This window comes from Lonchura striata, chromosome 6 (genome assembly GCF_046129695.1).
Source record: "Lonchura striata isolate bLonStr1 chromosome 6, bLonStr1.mat, whole genome shotgun sequence".
NCBI classification, from domain to species: domain Eukaryota; kingdom Metazoa; phylum Chordata; class Aves; order Passeriformes; family Estrildidae; genus Lonchura; species Lonchura striata.
In genome coordinates this window covers 7,026,726-7,042,939 of record NC_134608.1, presented here as the reverse complement: position 1 = coordinate 7,042,939, position 16,214 = coordinate 7,026,726, and the positions used below count along the sequence as shown (strand labels likewise).

The 16,214-nt window shown below is 39.4% G+C and overlaps 1 protein-coding gene across 3 annotated transcripts in view; it reads right to left on the bottom strand.

The window, feature by feature from the left end:
- The window catches only part of SYNE2 (spectrin repeat containing nuclear envelope protein 2), a 179,467-nt gene that overhangs the window by 116,764 nt on the left and 46,489 nt on the right, over positions 1 to 16,214 (bottom strand). For all 3 annotated transcript variants that reach the window (XM_077783923.1, XM_077783922.1, XM_031504904.2), the window contains 16 exons: positions 15,834 to 16,007; positions 13,447 to 13,605; positions 13,022 to 13,195; positions 11,639 to 11,764; positions 11,330 to 11,485; positions 10,470 to 10,681; positions 10,144 to 10,219; positions 9,421 to 9,539; positions 8,721 to 8,844; positions 7,775 to 7,935; positions 7,178 to 7,328; positions 5,410 to 6,005; positions 4,622 to 4,801; positions 3,513 to 3,663; positions 1,607 to 1,765; positions 754 to 915 (listed from right to left, as the gene is read on the bottom strand). In XM_077783923.1, the coding sequence (XP_077640049.1) occupies positions 754 to 915; positions 1,607 to 1,765; positions 3,513 to 3,663; positions 4,622 to 4,801; positions 5,410 to 6,005; positions 7,178 to 7,328; positions 7,775 to 7,935; positions 8,721 to 8,844; positions 9,421 to 9,539; positions 10,144 to 10,219; positions 10,470 to 10,681; positions 11,330 to 11,485; positions 11,639 to 11,764; positions 13,022 to 13,195; positions 13,447 to 13,605; positions 15,834 to 16,007 (2,880 nt within the window). The remainder of the gene's footprint in view (positions 1 to 753; positions 916 to 1,606; positions 1,766 to 3,512; positions 3,664 to 4,621; positions 4,802 to 5,409; positions 6,006 to 7,177; positions 7,329 to 7,774; positions 7,936 to 8,720; positions 8,845 to 9,420; positions 9,540 to 10,143; positions 10,220 to 10,469; positions 10,682 to 11,329; positions 11,486 to 11,638; positions 11,765 to 13,021; positions 13,196 to 13,446; positions 13,606 to 15,833; positions 16,008 to 16,214) is intronic.

The window sequence follows — 16,214 nt, the reverse complement described above, 5'->3', positions numbered from 1 at the left end:
ATTTCAAGCAGGAAATTATTTTTGCTTAGTAGACATTGGTTATGATCACAACGAAGCAGCACAGCTGGTCCACTGTGGCCCTGAAGTTAGAAATTAAAATATTCACCCCTGTACATGAAGCTTTCAATGGCACAGACCTAGTGCATGTGTTTTTACACTCAGCTGCACCATGATACCAAGAATTAATCTTATAATCTGTGCCAAAGGGGAATGGGCAGCCCAAGCTCTGCTGCTGCCTGCCCATGTGCAGCTCCTGGAGATGCTCAGCAGCCACTCTATGTTGAGGCTGCAAAAAGTTACAGTCAGGAACACAATGGAAAAGGGAGAAAAATAAACCACCTCTGAAACCTCTCCTTGAGCTGTGCTTTGCCCAGCTGCTCCAGAGGCTCCAGCATCTTCACTGACAGGCCACTTCTACCTGGAAAACTAATCATTAGCCTATACACATTTCTCTTTTTCCTCTGTGCACTGCTGCAATCCAGCCTACAGCCTTACAGGCCTTCTCTTTGCTCCACATTTGTGCAGCATTTGCAGTGTTGCATTGATTGAAAACCATTCACTACACATATACACTATCTGTGCATTGGTTTCCAAGAGCTGTATTCCCAAATAAAGGCAACATCCTCAGTGCAACCATCCATGCAGCTACAACTGCACATTCCAACTTCCTCTGCTGCTATTTCTATGCAACATGCATCAAAGCTCATATCACTGTAGTACAAAGGAAAGGTAAAAAAATTCCATTTAAATTACCTTCAACTGAGTGAGGTCCTCCTCAGTCAGGCAATGATCTTCTGCATTCTTGAGCTCTGCGTTTGCCCAAGCTTCAATTGTGCCAGATAAGCTCAGGAGTTTGTCCCACAAAGCCTGAGCTCTTCCCAAATTATCACAGTAGTTTTCGGTCTTTTCATTGATCTACCATTAGATAAGACAGAAAACACACACAGATTTCAAAAAATGTTGAGTTATATTCCAAAAGCAAAAGCAGCAAAAGAAAATCACAGAGAGTTGAAACCACACAGAAAAACAAGAGGGGCAAAGGGAAAAAAAAAAAATCTCGTGTGTTCACAGTGAACTGGTCATGGAGAAGATACTTAAATCCCTGCCACACATGTCACCAAACATACCAATCACAACAGCAGCTTGCCAGTTTTAAGGCAGGTTTAGGAAGGAGCCTTGCTCATTAATGTTTATCTACTCCCAGTAAATACCATTTAATCTCAGTACTGATGCAGTGCTTATATCGACAGTGGCGAACATTTCCCACCAAAAGCACCAGCACTGTAATTTTCCAGATTTCCCAAGTCTAAATCCGTAGATGTTGTTATGGAAGCTTACAGATTCATGCAGAAAGCACAAATATTGCCTTTTCTGCATTTTCTAGAATTATTTACTGCCAAAGAGTATTGACAATATTACCTGAGAGATCAGAAACGCTCCATCCATAGATATTCTGCAAGCTCTGATCTGGTAAACACTTGGATTTATCTCTTAAGAATCTCTGCCATATTGCACTCAATTTATTCGAAATATTACACCCGCGTCAGAATCAATTACTACAATGCATAACAGATAAGACCACCCTGATAATTTACTTTTTACATACATCCAGCCATCTGTCCACAATAATGTTAGCCTCATTCTCGAACGGAGGCTCCTCAAAGCTTCTCATTTTATTCAGCTGGAACTGCAGGTTTTTGCAGATCTGATTTATTCTGTCTACATCTTCAGAGTGATCATTAAATTCCTCTTTTGCCTCTTCAATCTGTAAAAAAGACCACATTGATATTTGTGACCATATTTGCTTATGATTGCTTGTTCAGCAAAATATTTTTGACTGATTTGCTGGTTGTTTTTTTTTTTTTTTGCTTAGAAAAACAACAGCATTACATAAAATAATCTATTTTATACAATACGATGAGAGTAGGAATGCATCCTGTGTTGTGATATCCCTGCCATGCTGACAGGAATATTTCCCTCTTAGAAATCCATACAATTCTGTTATTGGCTGCAGAACAGCTGAGTGGGAATATGGATAATTTATTTCTAAGAGAGCTGAAACCACTATTTGCTTTTAAAGTCTTAAGTGCAAGATCCAAGGGGACTGTACATCCACACACAGAACTTTGATTTTGGAGATAAACAACGAAGTGTGTGATAATCGTCTGAGATACTATTACAACTCTAAAATATAACCTGCATTCTGATCCCCAGGTTTTGAACTATTTACAAAAAAAGCCCTTAAATCCAACTTAAACACAGACACTGTCAAATATGTCACTGCCAGAAACTGAAATGTCTTTCTCCTTCTTTCTATTTAAACACTAAGCTGCTTCTTTGTGTTTAAATTGGAATGTCAGTGTTTACAAACAACATGGAAGCTTCCTGGAAAAGAAACACTGACCTCTAGTGCTTGGCACCTCGATGCTAACAGCTCTCTCCTTATTTCCCACAGACATCCTGGGAAATTACATCTTCCCATACCGACCCCACCGGGCACTGAGCTCATGGGAGGGATGGCAGAGCTGCTCTCACAAACCAGAGCAAAGTAGAGGATTTGCCCTGCTATAATTTTGTAGCATTCTACATAACAAACCATCAGCACTCAAGGACATGGCTGTACTGTGCCACAGCAGCTTCAGACCACAGCTCTGGGAGTGGGAATTGCAGGGCTCAGGGTGAGGAGGGAGGGCTGCTCCCAGAGAGGGGCTCCATACGAGCAGGGCTGGGATATGCAGGCAGTGTCCCCCTGCAGCAGGAGCCCAGGTGACACAAAGTGCCCCAAGCCTCACTGGTGGGACCAAGAAGAGACCCTGCCCCAGCTAAAGGGGGCTGGCACAAGCAGACACCATCCCATTGACTGACAAAAACACCACTTACATTCCTTCTTAAATTTAACTAGCCCAGGAGAGCAAACACTCCTGGATGCTATGGGCAATGCCTCACCAGAAAGCCTAAAAATAGGATCTGAACAACCAGTTACAAAATCCAGGATATGTGAAACTTGTGCAGTAGAATGGTCATGATGGCCATGCTGCTGCTCACCATGGACAACTATTCCAGTAGCTGCACTCCTTTAGCCAAGAAGCTGGCTGTCACATTTCTGACAGAAAAGGTGGAAAACTTTAAACTAAATGGAGCAGTACCTGCTCATTCAGTATGAGTAGCTCACCAAGTAATGTAAAAGCTACTGTAAATATTTAATTGCTGATACAGACAACTTGGAGCAAAAGGATAGGACTTAATCTCATCTTCATATTATATTCTAGCTCTTCCACGGGGTTTGTTTTAGTTTTTTTAATCCCTCTCCATTAACAAGACTAATTCATTACTCATGACAAAAAAAAAAAAAAAAAAAAAACTTAATTCTACTTAAAACAAAAATATGGAATCCCTACTTGTATTTTGGAAGCCAAAGTGAAAGAAAGGCCATAACATCTGCCCTGAAGGCTGCATCTGAATGCTCCCAGGAAAGGCTTTTCTTTCCTTTCCACTAAGTTCTTGTTACTCACCTTTGCTATTAGTCTGTTCAAATTCTCCTTCCCCATGTAAGAAGTTTGCTGGGAAAGCACAACCTCCTGTTTCTGGATGATGCTGGTCAGACTCGTTTTGCAGCTTTGATACTGCTTCAGGAGCTCCAGAGCCCTTGCACACTGCTCCTGGCTATTAAAAAGAGATGCATTATTTATGGCCTAAGATAAACCTGCAGCCTCAACATAAACCTGCAGCCTCAACTCCTGTCTGCTTTCTTCTCCTATATTCACAGATGTGGGAAGGTTGACAACTAGGTTTGAATGAGAGAAAAGGAAAGATGAACTGAACCAGTGTTAAATCCTGCAATAATGTGTGATACCTGTGTGGTATCTAGTTTTTGGAATCAGAAATGCTCTTCACCATCATATGCCTCTGTTCTGCATTGAACTGTGATGAGCAGCTGTGTTCATATGATCCTCTCCACCTGAGAGGTGAGCTCAGTCACCAGTAAACTGAAATATCACATGCAGCAGATCTCACAGCAGCTGAGAGGGTGGATACCAGCCCATCCTTCAGCGGGGTATGAGAACAGGTTACTCCCACCTGTGCAAGCCATGAGAATTAACCAGAACTGTGTCAGTCCATGCAAAGCCTCTGGGCATCTTCAAAAACCATATTTGAAGCACAGATGCCCTGGGCAATCAACCACAGCTTCCCCCAGCCCCAATCTCACAGAGTTATCAAACCAAGCCCCCTTTATTTCTGCATAAGAGACTGTTTTCCCAGCTGTCCTTTTCCATTTGTTTCAGTTTGTCTTTTCTTTTTCAGTGTGCTGGCAGGAAATTCACAGCAAATATAGAAGACACAGCATTCCCAGCAGCAGCCAGGTTTTTCTTCTGGATGCTAATTAAATCCAATTGCATACCTGCTAAATGATGAGACTGTGATGTTTTAAAAATATGCAAAATTCATGAGCTTTGGCTGCAAACTTCCACGTGCAATTCTTGGTTTAATCATAGTTTATGTCTGCACTGTACCTTTAAGGTATAGTCTAGGGTGTTGTTGTTTTTATTTTTTTTTTTTTTGATTTCACAAGCAAACTTCTTACTTGAACAATACTACTTGAAAATGGAATTTTCCTCCTTACCATTCAGCAAGCAAGAGCTTTGTATCCTCCCATAACCTCTCTGTAACTCTGCACTGTTCATTTGCTTCCTCTGCTTTCTCCTCATTGATCTGTGGGAGCTTATTAGCAATTTCTTGCATAGATTTCATTTCAGCAGCAGCACAATCCAATTCCTTTTCCAATTCTGTTAATGATTTTATCCTTTATTAGGAAAAAAATTAAATACAGCCTTATATTAAAGCAAGCCTTTGATTTGGTTCACAATGTAATTATTAAGTTCCCTAGAAATTCATCCTGAGCTCCACATATTGTATTAAATGACATCATAAAAAGTCTAATTTAGTCTTCAATTCATGTAATCTAACACAGGTCCTCAGATGAGTTATGCTGACCTCAACACTGTGAGAAAACAATCCAAATTCTGAAGGTAGTTGGGTCTGTATGAACACAGTGAAATTAATTTGCATTGAAAGGTAAGTGCAGTCTGTCCATCTTACACTGCAGAGTTTCAGATCAGGTATATCATTGCCCATCTCCCTGTCTGACAGTTTTCTTACTGAAAACTAAGATCACAATAACCCATCTCCTATTTTTTCCTCCTCAATGCTGCTTCAAAGACACATACATATATGAGTTTGAAAGAAAAAGAAAATAGAGAAGTCTTCATTTTTTAAGCTGTGATGGAACAAATAAACTCACAGCTTTTTTCAATATTCAAATACTTCAAATTTCAGTGCTCTCCTGCAGAGGGGACCCAAGCTGACTCTACTGAAACTATGAAATTAAAAGAGCTTTAAAAAATAATTCACCTTTTTTGAATAGCTGGAATTGTTGGATCCTTCAAGCCTAGTTTGTTAATTCTGTCACGTAGATCCTGAATGTTTTTAAGAAGTTCACTGCTTTTTTTGGAAAAAGTTCTGTGTAAGTCTTTTTCTTCTGTAGGCACTTGCTCACTTGGGGTATCATAAATGGCATTTAGCTTTTTAGATAAAGTCTGAACAAGTTGTTCACACCAAGTCTTTCTCCCAGAGTCAGCATCTTCCAAACAGACATTAACACCCTTCAGGCGTTCATCCAAACATTTAGCCTCTTCTGCCATATGAGAAACTTCTTGTGCAGCCTCCCTCAGAGCTTTTCCCTGCATTTCAGGTTGATCTGGGGGATTTGGGAGACAACTGATGGAAGACTGGATCTTCCTCAGGGAGGCCATAAAAGTTTCCAGATCTTTAAGGACTGCCTCACGAATCTGCATTTTATGGCCCATTTCTTCAAGCTGTTTTTGACAGTTAATCAGAACTTTTCTTGCAGCTTGCAGGTCTAGTGGATTAACTTCATCCCCTGCTGAACTGTCGTGTTCCAATTGTTTGCACTCTTCAACCTGTCTTAATATGGATCTCTGCAGCATCTGAAATTTAGAGAATGACCAAAAGTGTTAGCAAGTTAAAGAAAACATATATCCTGCATTCAAGCTAAACCTATGACTGAAAAACAAATTATAATAGCAGTAAGAAAGTATTCTAGACAGGGTGGTTAAGACAGAAAACCTGTTCTGGATGTCAGTGGAGGGAAGGAAAAAGAACAAAATAATCAAATTAAATGGTATTCCACACATAGGGAATTTGATCAGCACTACAGAAAGCTCAAGACTCCTTCCTGCAATCAGACAAGAAGGAGAGAGAGATGATGATAGTCCTGGGACTGAAAGCAGCAGGATCTCACAGCAGGACATCAGCCAGAGCACAGGCAGCCACAGAGATGTTTATTACTCTGCCATCTTTTCAGTTCTTCATGCTGTACTTTTGGAGCAGACTTCCATGCATTTAAATATTTCCTGGTGCAGCCTGCAGGCTCTCTGGTTCCAGCCCTCAAAGAGCAGCACGTCAGGGCAGTGAAAGCCCAGATGTGCAGAGAGCTGGGCAAAAATTCTGGGCCCTTTCAGCCAAAACTGGTCAGACAGAGTACACATGCTGTCTGCCCTACAGCTTGAGAGACCTAAACCCTACTTCACTGGAGAGCCAAGGGCAGACAAATGCAAACTTTCAGCTCTGGGTAGCTGTCAGTGTGCCCAGCCTGGAGGGTAAGCCAAGAATAAAACAGAATTCACCCTGCCCAATGGACCAAGACCTGAGAATCAGATATTGATAGCAGGTGAACAATTATTGCACCCACACTGAGCTTCCAAACCCATCCTGAGCTGTGCTCAGATACTGCAGCAGATGTGACACAAGGTAGTTTGGCTGAGCTCATAAATTAACAGTACATTACATGCATGACTCCACAAAATGATATAAGGCCAGGTGGGAACACCACAAATCTACATCAAAAAAGGATCCTAACCTACAGTGAAATGTTCACAACAATGGCTTTTACAGCAGAACCTACTGAGGGTCCCTAGCTTACTCCACAGGACCAATAATTTTTATAACACAGGGACTAAAATGCCATTACAGATTTTAGAAGGTTTGGGAAGTCTTGTCAGCAGCCCCAACTTCCTGAGTGAAAATCCCATGAAGTTCTCTATTTTATAGATATTAAAATCTATCCTTGCTAGGGTGTGGTCTCTGCATCTTTCCTTACCTTCAGCTCACTGTCAGGAAGGTCACTGTCCATCAGACTAAACTGGTGGATGTACTTTTTCTTCAGCCATTCATCTACTAATCGACAGACAAAGATGGATTTGCTTTCTGTTTCACAAACAATTTCTACAGCAGCCCTTAAAGAGTTCACTCTGCAAGAAAGGTAACAAAACATGAACTGGGAAAGCAAGCAAGAAAAGACACTCAATATTTTTGAGCACAAAAAGCCACAAAAATAATGTAACTGTCTAACAGATCTAATCCTCCCCCTCCTGAGGTCAGATGAGTTTTTCTCTGATGAATGAGAAAAGCAATGTGAATCATTGTGAATTTAACCAAAAGATGAAAGGAAATAACAGCAATAAATGGGACTATTGTACAGTTATGTCAGAAAGATCTGTCTCTGCTCTTCTTGGGGAGACTCACACTATCTTCCATGTGTATATGAAAAAAGCAAAATTAAGAACAGTCTAATTTTTTGCAATGAAGAAAATGTTAAAAATGTGGAGCTATTTTCTGCAACACACATTATTCCCTTCACAACACACATAACTAGTTTACAATTCCTCAGCTAATACCATAAAGTGTTGCTTTATACCTGATACTTATAATATCCTGAAGTTCTTTCCACTTGCTTTGTAGCTTGTTTCTTGCCTCAGAGAGAGCAGCCTGCTGCACTTCAGATACAAGATTTTCTAAGGTAGATGAGATGTTTTCCAGTTGTTTCCAACCAGAACTGATTTCAAGGTCTATCATTGCCTAGAAGACAAGCAGTTCTAATGCATTAATATGATCCTGTATTTCTCAGTGCACGCTTCACAAAACTACAGTCACATGAGTCCCTACAAGAACATCATCTGAAACTAAGAATACTATTGCCTTTTCCCCCCTTCAAGATCCAATTTTTAGCTGCATGCAAATTTCCAGCAACTTTTTATGGTGACAATTTCCATGTCAGATACATGCCTTGGCTATATTTTGTAAAAGGGTCAATAAAGAATGGGCCAGGCATTCATTAAAAGAATGAAAATATCTCCACCTAGCTATGTTCAGAAGAAAAACAAATGTAGAACTGAACAAGTTCTGAGATTTTTGATATGGCTTTGTAGTCCTTTCAAGAAAGGCTGTGAAAAATTGCAGTAATAAACTTTTCAACATCAACTCTGCCTTTTGTTGTCGCATTAAAAATCTCACAAACTTAACCAAGTTACATATCCTGGAACAGTTTCATTCTGCACAAACACCACTTGGTGTTTCAACTCTGATGACAAACAAAAAGCTCCTTTCTGCAGTTTTTTTTTCCCCATTACACCTATTTCAGCATGCAGACAACAAACCCAGAGCCACCAATTTCTTCTTTCAGTAACACCTGCAAAGCTCCACTGCTAGGCAGCAATGCAGTTTTGTTGAATCCTAAATCCTTGATTTCCCATCTTCTAACACATATGGTTGCAAGGATGCTGTATGTAACAGAGAAATGAGTGCTCTATGTGAAAAAATAACAATTTAGGCACCAGGTATATTTGTAAAAGATGAATACTTGCCTCTAGTTCAGTCACTTTAAAGTTAAGGCATGAAGTGCCTTTTATTTCATCAGTAAAGTCAGATGCTACTTTATCTCTGCAGAGTTGTAGAAGTTCCTCCAGGTTACTTCTTTGTTTGTTAAAGCTAAGGAAAGATGCAAACACTTTCAGAGAGAATATTACTTTTAATTAAATGGAACATCTCAGGGTATGGGACTCATTAACCAGAGTACCATAAAAATAAGCACAGATTATTGCAAATACATATTTTATTTAAGTCCAAAATGAATGAATAATGCATAAATGAGCAACATATTGAAGAGATTGCTCATATGGCTAATCTTCAAATCTAAATGCCAGCCTGCATTCTTGAAATTCAGTTTAACAAATGTAAAAATGTCAGTTCTCTAATAAACTTGACACATTTCTTTATTTTGCAGTATTTGAGGTTATTAGCAAGGCAGATGCAGACTTTCCTAGCCCATGAAAAGAAGTAAAATATTCATAGATAAAAATGTTCTTGCTACAAAATCCTAATGCTTGAAACAATTAGTTACTGGAGTGCTTCCTTATAAATTACAGATCAATATTCAGTAAACTGTAGCAGAAAAAAGAACAGAGTTCTGCATAGCAAATGTGTTTGGTACACTCAATTGATTTGTGAGGTAATTTGTCTAGCACACCTTAACAACCATGCATTTTTTTTTTCTTTAAAAATTACCTCTCTAACAAAGCTGGTATTGCTGGATCACCATCCTCCTCCAACTTGTCTGCACAGCTTTCCCCATTGTGATGATTCACATCTGGTTCCAAAACTGTATCTGCAGCAGGTCTTGAGGTCTGAGTAAAAATAAAAAGGGTGACAGTGACCTCCACATCATCCTGTGTAATACACAGCAAAGCCCAACAATCATCTGTGAGCCCCTGAAAGAAGGGATTGCTTGATGTGTCCCAGAGGAGGTAAGAGATGCCATTCATGAATTCAAGAAGTGTTTAATTCAATCACAAGCCCAAAGAGTAAATTCTGGAATGCTTGCAGCCAGCTCATTGATTCTTTTCACAGATACAGACAAATGCCTCCAACTCTTCACTAGGTCTCTCTCTGTCCTCTGAAAATTCTTCACATTACTGGGACACTACGTGGGATTTTCACTTGAGCACAACTTCCCACATGACCCTTTCAGCTGAAAATTACTCTTTTGCAAAATATAATTCCAGGCTGGAGGCTCATGTCTTCTCAGGATGTCCAGTGCTGCTGCTTGCATGTTAATTTTTAATATTTACTTAGTCTACATTCATAAGCACAATGGGGTTTTGATTTCTAACCAGAGGCCCAAGGTCTTATCACAATAAAAACAGTAAGAGAAATAAACACTTTTTCCTCTTGGCAATGACCTCCCTTTGACAGAGCACTGTTTTCCAACAGTAAGTCTGGGCTTCTTACCTCCTGTACCATAAGGCTGTCAACTTCTTGAGAAGAACCAGACTCTTCTCCATTCTCAGAAGCCATAATGGAGCTCCTACAAGAACAAAATATTAAATATAAAGGGGAAAAAGAAATCCTAGCCCAAGGTTTAAAACAGCACAGCTGTGATGAAGGATAATCAAATGTTGTACTTGACAGTTTATGAAACTTAATACTAAGTGTTTAAATGCACAGCTGGCCACAGTAATGTACATAGCTATGCATTACCAAAACACATTAGAGTATCCCAAAATTTATGTGTAAAAATGATTTCTATAAAAACACTCCATGACTCAGCCACCCACCCTTTCAGAGGGGACTGTCCTTTCCCAAGACGAGCCAGCAGTGCTGTGTAAGTGTCTGCCACCATTTGCTGAACCTTCTCCAGCCTTTTTTCACAGTCTGCAGTGAGTGTCTGTATCCCTGGGACAGCTTCTTCTGAGAGTCTTGCCAATGTTTTAAGGTCTTCCAAAGACTTGTTAAGTTCCTTCATGCTGCCCTCGTGTGAAAAAAAGGCCTAAACAAAGAAAAAACAATATAACAGCCCTTGTTAAGACATGAGGATAAACAATTATTCTCATGTATTTTTTTATATTTCCATTATCTTCTTGGTTGAGTGTTCCTAAAAGTCTAAGCTGTCAAACCAAGGATCACACACTTATTTTCTCTTGGTTCTTTCTAAAATAGAGCCAGAAGTTAAATTAGGATTCTGGCAATATCATGTTCCTAATGATAGTCACAGGACTACACTGACTCTCGCTTGATTTAGGAATTCATTATGTTCTGTAATTTTTAATTTTGGTCTCAAGTCTTCTTCACCCTGATATCAGATAGAAGTGTCCTACTGACTACAGAAAAAGTAGAATATTTTTTAAATATTCCTTGTCAATCATCATACTTCCTAGGGTGAATTCAAGATACACTAAAAATCTGTGAGAAAAAATGGAAAAAGGATACCACCTATTTAACAAGGGGTTACTTCTAAAAGTCTGCAAGAAGATTAATAAACAGTCAAAGAAGGTGAAGAAATAATTTTGTTGGCTTCTTGCTCTGTATTTACATAACACAGAGCACAAGGGCTCTGCTCCACAGATAATGAACCTAAAAGAGAAGAAGGACAGCAAAGCATTCACAAAGAGAGGCAGAAAAAGAGTGTATCAGGTACCTCATGCTCCTTGATGAGCCCTTTGGTTTTATCCATACTTAGGAGTTTCTTCTCTTTGCCTAACTGCTTATTGATTTTTTTAAAAGTTGCATTAAATTTCTTTTTTTCCCTTTCTACTATGAGCTGGACATAGGATACGATTTCCTGACGAGCTGCCTGCAAAATACAAAGTAAGTTGTTTCCCATGAGATGGTGAGACAGTGTTACACAGCAAGTAAAAAATCAGAACACAGTGTGCCAAGAAAATACTGGCTTTCAAAGATGTCTAATGAGACCAGACAGTGGAGTCTCATTCCTGCCTTATCTCACCTCCCATCTCCTACGAACATCATCTTCCACCACCAGCTTCTCATGATCAGATGAAATATTTTTCAGCAGTTCAGCTGCTCTCAAAAACTTGTCAAGAACTTTATTGTCCAGAGCATTAAAAGCTTCCTGAAAAAAAAACAAAAAACAACCAAAAAAAGACATCATAATGAAAACCAAACAGAATGGAATGTAACTTATTTAACTAACAAAATTACATCGGTAGCATGTAAAACCTGTGAATAAATCAATGTACACAGCACATACATGGGGTGTGTGGTTCTGCTGGGGGTGGCTACAAGGGCATTCTCCATCCCTGTTCATCTGCAAAAGGTTGCAGTATCAGTGGGTGCTTTATGGAGAAAAGCAGGTGCTGCTCTTGTAACAACTTTTAGGGGAAAATTTGGTACCAAAGACAAAGAATGAAGGTCACTGAACTCTGCCTCTTCCCTAGGGAATACCTGAGGCTGTATCCCATGACTGTGAGCAGTGAAAGGTCTCCATCAGCACCATGGGATGGCCTGGAATGAGCTCTGTGACCCTCCTGGCACATGGGCACCCAGCCTCTCTCTGCCACACCAGGCAACACAGATTTTGGACACTTCCATTTCTGACACCCCTTTAGGAGATGCACATTTTGAGATAGGACATTTGATTTACCAACTACCCTCTGGGAAAAAGAGGAGATTCAGTATTTATAATAAATTCCCCAAGAATTCAGGCATGTCATTCTTGATGGGAAGCTTAATTATTAATCAGGGAAAAAAGAAAAAAGAAAAAAGAAAGAAAAAAGAAAAAAGAAAAAAGAAAAAAGAAAAAAGAAAAAAGAAAAAAGAAAAAAGAAAAAAGAAAAAAGAAAAAAGAAAAAAGAAAAAAGAAAAAAGAAAAAAGAAAAAAGAAAAAAGAAAAAAGAAAAAAGAAAAAAGAAAAAAGAAAAAAGAAAAAAGAAAAAAGAAAAAAGAAAGAAGAAAGAAGAAAGAAGAAAGAAGAAAGAAGAAAGAAGAAAGAAGAAAGAAGAAAGAAGAAAGAAGAAAGAAGAAAAAAGAAAAAAGAAAAAAGAAAAAAGAAAAAAGAAAAAAGAAAAAAGAAAAAAGAAAAAAGAAAAAAGAAAAAAGAAAAAAGAAAAAAGGCTGTAGTTCTGAAAATTTTGAGTTCTGATGGAGTGATGGAGTAATTTAGGACAGGGCACTGAATAAACTGCCATACAGATTTATTTTTCTTCATTCAAGTTGTCTGCCAAGTTAATAAAGTGCTGAATCAGAAAAGTTAGCAAAGCATTAATAGCTACCAAAAAAAAAACCTCAGTGTTTTTCTTACTTCAGACTTTTAGAGACCACATAGCCCTCAGAAATACTCAGATGCAGCTGGTTCAGAACACAAACCCACCTCGTATCTTGAAATACATCCTTCAGGACCTAATTTTTGACTGACAAGTTGCACAGCCTTCGAAATGGAGGCCTCCAGCTCTTTCTGCGATTCTTCAAAATTGAGCAAAGCCTCCTTCTCTGAGGGTCTTTTCTCAAATTTGGACAAGATGTTGTTCAGGTCACCCATGACAGCCTTGGAAGAAAGAGACTTTTCAGAACACACCTGAGTGTCAGTAATTAGACAAAGTTATTGCTTCATAACATCACTCAAGTTTTTCAAGTTGAGATACTGATCTTGGAAATGTTCTAGATTTTGCCCTGACAACAGTCTGGGAGACTGATTCCAATAGTATAAAACTTTTTCTATTTTATATGACAGACAAAGAGTCCTCCACATTCCACAATGCTAAAATTAAAGATATCTGTGTGTTTATTAAAAATTACCTCTACTTTGTCTCTGGCTTCTTTAATTCGTGCCTCCAGCTCAGTGGTGTGAGAATGCTGCTGAAACACCTGACTTGAAACATTCTGCCTCAGAGATTGCAATATCTCTTCTGCTGCCACAACTTGGTCTAGGCACGAGGATCCTCTTGCAGCCCAACTCTGGTTTGAACAAAAAGCATTAGAAGCCTTTACAAGTGTTCATTTGTATTTTTGTTTAAACAAACTGAGTAAAAAAGCCAGCCTTGATCATGGATGGCTGATACTTGGTAAAGGAGAACCTTACATTCCAGTTATGGTCAGTGTACTGCACTGTAAAATCTCTGTGTGGAGAGAAAGAAATCTGCTGCCATCCACAGGGGATTGTGTTTGCTGAAGCAATTTCTTTCTGTCAGTGCAACACCTCCCATGTCCTTGCCACAGAGCCAATTAAATGTTTTTTTAAAATGTGCTCTCATCCAAACAGCTTCCCAAACGAAACCACACATTTGGATATGCAGCATCTGATCATGAAGTCATCCAAAAGAGAGCACACACCAAGGCTCAGATTTCCTTGCAGCATCCAGTACTGCAAGGCAGGAAAGCAGCTGGGTGCTCTGCATGCAGGAGCAGTGTGACACGTTTGAATATTTATCATGAAAAGTCGTTATTAGAGCTGTTTCTATCTATGAATATTCAACACATTTCTCCTGCCTGAAGTTGTCAATTAGCATTCTCCTAATCATAATCAGAGCTTTATTCTGGATCTTGACCTACTGTACTGCTGCTAACGAGCAACTTGATCTCTCCTGTCCCCAGACATGGAGATACAATGCCAGCCACATGTTTGGAGGCTGCATTTTAGGGCGTCCTTTGATATTTCATGTTTTTTTAACAAACTAGAGTCACACTGAAATAGGAGGTTTGTTTTACAAACATTTGCTCATCATTACAAAAAGATCAACTGTATCTTTTCATCTCTCACATTCCCAAACCTGTCAGGTAAATGTTGCAGTAAAAAGGGACAGGACTTTTGATTGTCCCTAGAGAAAAGCTGAATTTTTATTGTATAGTTCATATTTTCATAGGAATATCAGAAAGCAGTGTGTTCAATATAATTGCTTAACAATATACTGCTATTCAGTTTATTGGTTGGTAAATGGCTAGGGTGTATGTTTATGAAACTTCTCTAATTTTGGTTAATTTACATATTTTCTTCATGGATTCTCATGGGATAGACTCTTTGTTTTTGTAGGTGTGAACAGTTCTCTTACCAGAATAGATTATTGTCTTAACTGATTCTAATTTTTATGTTTTTTTCACATGGGAACTCAGAAGCTAGCTGCTAGCTCAGCTAGAGTAGTAGTTTCTCCCAAATTTGCTCTAAACCAGGACCAAGTGCTTAAACTATATTTTTACAGAGCTTTTCTTTTTTAAGTTATTACCTATATGCAACAGCTAAACACTCTGCAAGAAGGCACAAAGCAAGAGAAAACTAACACTGATTCTGGTACACAGTTACTGCATATAGATTAAATTAAATAAAGAACATTTCTGTTTATTTACAACAGTTACACATAGGAGTGTCAATGAAACCTCCTGGTGGTCACTTTCATGCCATTAGGTTGTACAAGCCCTGTTGCAGATGTAGTAAAGGCAACATTAAGACAGTGCTTCAACTTTTTCAGTGCAAAACCTGGCATCTTTATTCTCTCTTACCTTCACTGGCAGGTGAAGAAAATAAATCAAACTTTGTATTGAAGCTGCAGAGTTATATACACAGATTTTCACCTGCCATCTGCTGGGAGCTGGGGGTAATCCCAGGCAGAGAGACATGGGAAATCATAGTGACTAGTGGAGTTTCTTGTTAGAAATTAATTTGTGCTCTTTGAGAATATTTCTAACAACTGCCTGTAAAATGAGATTCCCGAATTACCCCACGTGCTGCTGAAAATACTTCAAGTCTCCCAGCTTTTGATGGAATTTCAGCCTTGAATATAGCCAAGGTGCCTCAAACCTCCTCCCTACATTGGAGGGTAGATGATCAAAGACCTCCTGTATGACCAGGGCAACTAATCAAATTGGCAACTTGCAGAGGTCTGGTCTGCTCTAAGGGCTGACAGGAGTAATTAATATCACTCAAGAACAAGCTGCTAATCAGTGGTACCAACAGCATTTCATTGGCACCTGCTGGTCATCTGGACACACTGATGGTGGAGGACTCGCAGCTCATCTGGCAGTGATCCTCAGAAGTAACAAGGCACAAGCAGTGTCTTAACTTTTTACAAGTATTACAGCACAAAATCCACACTAAGATCCACTTCCCTGATGATGTCTCATTTTATCCCAGCCACAAATCCATGCTGCAAGATGAGAATCTGAGGAACAAGTATTTTAAGCTGCATTTTCACCTGCAAATGTTCCTCCATCTCAGGTTCCACAGGCTCCTCGTGACTGATCTTGCTAAGCACATGTCCCATCTCTGCTGCCCAGCTGTCCACCCCTCCAAGGAGCTCTTCAACTTTCTCCAGGCTTCCTGGAAACTCTGTGGTCTTCTCAGCAGCATTTGTGCTCTCCTCTCCAAGCTATCAACAAAGAGCAGGTTAAGATGTTCATTCCCATCATCTCCCCACTGCCCTCCTCCAACACAGTCACCACTTGGGGCACTTCCCAGCTCTAGCACTCAACAGGGATCAAAGGAGAAATAAATGCCAAACATAGTGATAAATAAACCAAATGAGGCTCAGTTCCTCAGCCCTGAGGGCAAGTAGGACAGCAAAACCTGTGCCATA